The sequence below is a fragment of the Panicum virgatum genome, chromosome 3K (assembly GCF_016808335.1).
Source record: "Panicum virgatum strain AP13 chromosome 3K, P.virgatum_v5, whole genome shotgun sequence".
Classification (NCBI taxonomy): domain Eukaryota; kingdom Viridiplantae; phylum Streptophyta; class Magnoliopsida; order Poales; family Poaceae; genus Panicum; species Panicum virgatum.
This window is the reverse complement of record NC_053138.1, coordinates 61,186,451-61,191,879: the sequence shown is the minus strand read 5'-3', so window position 1 is coordinate 61,191,879 and position 5,429 is coordinate 61,186,451. Positions and strand designations below refer to the sequence as shown.

The window sequence follows — 5,429 nt, the reverse complement described above, 5'->3', positions numbered from 1 at the left end:
CACCAGCTTCATCATGTGCTCATCACAACGGAATACCCCTGCACACTGACAGTTCCGAGGACAAACTCACATCGCAGCTTCCAGCAACATCATCAGTCATCAGAGATTGCATTACAACGCCCAACAGAAGGTTGGGATTACCACACGACACGAGAACTACTGCAGCTACGAGAATCTGAACTGCTCAAGCCTGTTAAAAAAAAACTGCTCAAGATGTTCCTGTGCACCAAGAAGGCCAAGAACTTCCATCACAACATTTGCTCACAAGCAACACATCCACACCACTGCATTTTGAGAGGAACAATAATAATTCACATTACAACATCACAGACGACGACGCTGCATTACATGGTCCAGCAGGAGTAATTCTAGTGAAGGAAATTCTACTGATGCCTAGCTACCACAAGCTACTACTACTAGTCAAGCACACAGCATTAGCTACGAGCTCGGAGCTCGATCTACGAGCGGAGCAGAAGCGGCAAACAGCCAGCCAGCAGGGCTTCACCTTCACTGCCTCCGATCCGGGACCTCCATGAGCAGCCAGTCCCTCCTCATGTCCTCCGGCAGCGCCATGAGCGACCTGAACTGGCGGTCGTCGCGGACGAGCGCGCTGTAGGCTCGCAGCAGCTCGGCGCGGGTCAGGCGGGGGTTGGATCGCCTTGAGCGCGTTGTAGATCTCCCCCGGGAGAGCGGCGCCGCCCCGCCCGCCATCACCAGCCTGCGAGGAAGAAGACGAGTGGTTGGCGATAGATCGAACCTCCGATGGTCTCCCATCACGAGCGCCGGAGCAGCCCATGGCGGCCCGGCTGATCGAATCGAGTACGAACCTGTCGGCGGCCGCCAACGCCGACCCCGAGCTGGTAGCGGAAGCGGCGCGGGTGCGCGGGGTCGAGGTCCAACCGGCCGCGGGGGGCGGCGCCGCCGAGCGCCGCCCGTATGAGCGGAGGCGGCACGGCGCGCGCGAACGGAGGAGCTGGAGCTCCGCCTGCGCGCGCCGGGAGCTCGGCAGGCACGACGTGCGCGAACGGAGGAGCTCCGCCTCCGCGCGCCGGGTGCGCGGGCGGGAGCCCGAGTGGATGAGGCGGCGCGACAGGAGGAGCTCCGCCTCCGCGCGCCGGGTCCGCGGCGGGGAGCTCGTGCGGCGGGTCCTCCATGTCCGACGACGAGCCCGAGGAGGAGTAGTCGTCCCCCGCCGGCGGCCCGTGCGGGGGCGCCAGCAGAGAGACGAAGGGGCGGTAGTAGGCTGCGCGGTGCCGGTCGAACATTCTGGTCCAGCGGTCGCCGCGGCGGCCGCCGCCGCCGCCGCCGCTGTCCTTGCCTCCATGGTTGAGCTGAGGAGGAGTGAGGCGAGGTGGGTCTTTGCGAGAGCGAGAGAGAATGGTGAGCGGATGGCGAAACCGGCGAAGATAACGCCGGAGCCCGGAGGAATGCACCGCGGAATGCGCCACGTGCCGGCTGCCGAGCCCCTCCGGCGACACGTACGCCACGGGCTCGCCACGCTGCGAGTCCGCGACGCCGCGTGGCATGACCCCGCGAGCGGCAACGACTTGGCTTTGACTGACGGGAAAACGCCTGCTAATGGGTCGGGGAAACGGGTTTTTTTGGGCGGGTTCTGATACGGGATGTGTGTGGATGGGTGGAAACAGATTCTATATGTCAAAGGGTTGGGGCGGGTTGGGGTTAGGGATAAAATGGGTTGGGGTGGGTCGGGAGAAAGAAGACCTACAGAGGCACACACTGCTACACCCACTCCATCCCGCCGGCGTCCCGTACCGCCCAGACGAACGGGTGCCTGAGGCCGAGCTCCACGGCCTGCTTCGCGTCCGCCCGCGAGATGCTTCCGAAGTTGACGTACACGACGGAGCCTCGCGGCTTGCCGTCAAGCCACCGGCGGCACTCGCCGGGGTCGATGGCGGACGCCCGCAGCCCTCTCGCTGCCAGCGTCGTGCAGCTCTAGTGGTAGGTCGACACCTGCCCGACGGTCCAGACCTTCATCCTCTGGGCCGCGGCGTAGTCGAGCGGGAACTCGGCGAGCCGGACCGCCGGGCGGAATAGACGGTCGGGCGCACCAGCGCGGCCGTGGACGGGGGCCCGACGATGGTGCAGACTGCGCCGTGGGCGCCGTGCAGCACTACGAGTGGGGCCGCCGCGGCGCCTGCTCCCTCGTCGCGCGCCTCGCCGCCGGGGACGCCGCCGACGAGGACCGCCCGTGCGCCGAGCTGTGGATGGGCACGCACCCGTCCGCGCCGTCCTCGCTCGCGCCCGACGTGTCGCTGCGGAACTGGATCGCGCGCAACCCCGCCGCGCTCGGCCGCGCCGTCGCCGCGCGCTAGGGCGGCGACCTCCCGTTCCTCTTCAAGGTCCGTCGTGCCGCCCCGACGATCGGGGGCGCCGGCACCGGCGCGGGCAGAGGCCGCACGCGGTTCGTCTTCGCGGGCGCGGGCTGCCACGGTGGCGGCGGCGGCATGGACGAGGCCGCCATCGCCGCGCTGCCGCGGAGGGAGGTGGCCGCGGGGGACCCGCCCACAGACTGCGCTGTCTGCGCACAGAGGATAGAGGAGACCCGGGTTAAACCCATTTGAGATGGGGCGGGTTGGATTGGGTGGGGAGACTAATTGAATGGGTGGGGTTGGATCGGGGCAATCACCTATCTATATTTGGGTGGGGTTAGGTTTGGAGCGGGTTACGGGCCATTAGCAGGCATAATTTCTTTGCAGCGGATGCAGAGGTACCTTCCCATTCCCCTTCGCGCTCATCTCCCTGAAACAGGCATTCGCCAACATCATCAGCCTACAGACAGCGCGAAGAATGGGGCTCAGATTTTCAGAATACCGCCGCGGCGAATGCTCATCTCCCTTTAACGAGTGCATTCTTTTTTTAAAAAAAATTAACGAGTACATTCTTCTCAAGCGTAAATGAGCAGCCCACGCCAACGTCAGATACTATCCGAGTTCGAACAGATCAAATCGGCAGGACGGATGCATAACCAAGACGAGCGACCCTTCGCGGCCGCGTCGGTCGACGGCCGGGGCGCGGGGCGGCGGCGCTCGCCCGCGCCGCGGTCGGTGCGGGAGGGAAGATCTTCGATCCCGGGGAGGTGGCGGCGGTTCGAAACCGAAACCCCACGCCGCGGCTCGTCGCCTCCATTCTTCGCCGCCCGAGCAGCGGCCGACGCCCCGAGGTAAAAGGCACCGGCGCTGTCGGGGGAGGAGATGCGAGTTCCGAACACGTCCGCCCAGTCTATCTCGAGCCGGCCGCGGGCCCGCCTCATCGCCGCCGCCGTTCTGGTACCTCCGGCGCGCGCGAGAGAGAGGCCGAGAGGGTGGGAGAGATTTTGGGAGATATCAGATTTGGCGCCGCGACAAGGAAAAGCTTCCCAATTTCCCGCGCTTGCTGTTTGGGCCGGGCTGATTGATTCGTCAGGCTCAGGCCCGTTTATACACAAAACAACTTGGCCCGGTCCGTGGACAGCGTCTCTTTGGACTGTGCTCAATTGAGTTCGTCACATTTTCCCTGGATGCAATGCAGAAGAAGATACCGTTGGAGGAATCTCAAAAATAAAAAAAACTGTTGGAGCGATTCATGTCAGTAAGAACTCAGAACTGCCATCTACTTCCATAGCACAAGAGAAAACTCTTACTCGAAATAACTTTTTTTTTGAAAAAAATGATAATATGGTTGAGGAGAAACCGTACTAGCTAGATGCTCCTAGGCTGGTGTAGCAACCTCTACGAGTCTCATTTGCCTACGATTTCCATGTGAGCAGCCATTTCTTATCCCTTCCTCATGTTCTTCTAAGAACGGGTAGCGCGGAGGTCTACTCATAAATTTTTTATTCGCCCAATAGTACTGATTTGAGGAGGCTAGCGCTCTGCGGCGCGCTTATCTTGCTCAAACCCCGAGACAACCCTCTCTCTCATGCACGGGTTACAATATACTATGTTGAGGTACTGATTTTTTTATTGTAGCTATAAGCTGGCAGTTGGCTCCCTCTTTGGAGGAGGCCTTAGGGATCGGAGTAAGGTAAACATACTATAGGCGCATAGCATATCAACATAAACTAGGTATCGCTTTATTTGAGGCTCTGAAAATTTGGTTCAGAGGAAGCTTATTCCCTTCCTTGGGCACTTGTAGAGAGATTCAGCTGACTAGAGAAGTTTGAAATGATTTGTTGATTTCTCCAAGTAAACGGAGAAGTACTTAAGTAAGCATGCTCTACTATTTACTGTTAGCTTCAAACATGTAGACAAATAACATGGATCAGGAGAAACCATACTAGATGAGTACATCATCGTTAGAAAACCTTACATGGCGCAACGAAAATGAGAATGATAGTTGAAAGGAACCCTTAACCCATAATAGTAATCAACCTTATCCATCACTATCACTGAATCATGAGCATGTTGCTGGTATTGTTTTGTGCAGCAATACACAATAGCTTCATAGGCCTGAGTTCTATGAGCAGCAACTCCATCCTCATGTCCATTGGGAGTGCCAAAAGTGCTTTCAATAGGCGATCGCTATGGATAAGTACACTATAGTCCCTCAACAGATCAGCTCAGGCCAAGCCAGGAATCTCTTTGAGCACCTCAAAGATTTCTCTAGGGGTGGTTTCCTTCGAAGCTTCTAGCAGGCGAGGTTCAACTGAATTTAAAGGATCTTGGAATGATTTGGCGTCCTCCATTTTAGGTGACTCTGGGAAAGTGTTCAAGGGTCTACATACAAAACAGACAAATCAGAAAGTACACCCAATAGATGAAATAAAACAATCATATTCAACAATCTAGCTAATGTACGACGGCAAAAAACACATGATAGAAACAAACAAATGTTTCGAGATGGCATTCTTCCTGAACTCCATAGAAACTGAAGACATGGGAATAAGAAGGGAAGGACTTTAGTAGCAATACATGGGAACCAGGAATCAAACTTGCAAAAATTCTATCTCCCATCATTTGAATTTCAATTCATTTTGTTACTGCGAGCAAAGTTCAGTAATTTTATCTCCATGTATGCACTAGGGATTGGGCAATATAAAAACCCCAAAGCAAGGATAGATGCCAACATGCTATAATCCAACTCTAAATTTTGTGTGTCTCACTTGCAACTTCGTGTACCCGGTCACAAAGCATGGCAAATGACCACATGGTGATAAAGTTTACTATACAGATAATACTCGTGTCAAGATCCATGGTCACCACATGAAACACAAAGCAAGATGTGTGAGCAGCAGGTTCTACTACCTGTATTATTTTCAATTGCAGAGCTGCCATAGTGAAATTGGCTAGTGTCTTTAGGGAAGAGCTAGTGGATCAGGGTTCAAATCCTAGTTCCTCACATCTGTTTAGATGGGGTATTTAATATCTCTTCGTAGCCCACATCACGTTTTATTTTTTCCAAGTGCTTTGACCACTTTTTTTATTTTTCTC

General features: G+C 56.2%; 2 protein-coding genes across 2 annotated transcripts; both read right to left on the bottom strand.

The window, feature by feature from the left end:
• Positions 1 to 291: 291 nt before the first annotated feature.
• Positions 292 to 1,526, bottom strand: LOC120701134 (basic proline-rich protein-like). Its single transcript, XM_039985285.1, has 2 exons — positions 828 to 1,526; positions 292 to 718 (listed from the first exon to the last, which is right to left on the bottom strand). Exons 1-2 carry the CDS (start codon positions 1,524 to 1,526, stop codon positions 398 to 400), a joined length of 1,020 nt encoding a protein of 339 aa, XP_039841219.1. The 3' UTR covers positions 292 to 397.
• An 803-nt stretch (positions 1,527 to 2,329) lies between these two features.
• Positions 2,330 to 3,271, bottom strand: LOC120701133 (T-box protein H15-like). The gene is made up of 3 exons (XM_039985284.1): positions 2,988 to 3,271; positions 2,733 to 2,760; positions 2,330 to 2,539 (listed from the first exon to the last, which is right to left on the bottom strand). Exons 1-3 carry the CDS (start codon positions 3,269 to 3,271, stop codon positions 2,330 to 2,332), a joined length of 522 nt encoding a protein of 173 aa, XP_039841218.1.
• Between the last annotated feature and the right edge of the window lie 2,158 nt (positions 3,272 to 5,429).

Bases quoted from the DNA above. Each gene is read 5' to 3' on its own strand.
- LOC120701134 (XM_039985285.1), bottom strand. From the start codon at position 1,526: ATGCCACGCGGCGTCGCGGACTCGCAGCGTGGCGAGCCCGTGGCGTAC. The intron at 719-827 runs GTTCGTACTCGA...TCTTCCTCGCAG, and splicing joins GCGTTGGCGGCCGCCGACAG to GCTGGTGATGGCGGGCGGGG.
- LOC120701133 (XM_039985284.1), bottom strand. From the start codon at position 3,271: ATGAGGCGGGCCCGCGGCCGGCTCGAGATAGACTGGGCGGACGTGTTC. The intron at 2,761-2,987 runs GTTATGCATCCG...TGCCTGTTTCAG, and splicing joins GCGAAGGGTCGCTCGTCTTG to GGAGATGAGCGCGAAGGGGA. The intron at 2,540-2,732 runs GTACCTCTGCAT...CTCTGTGCGCAG, and splicing joins GCGCGAAGGGGAATGGGAAG to ACAGCGCAGTCTGTGGGCGG.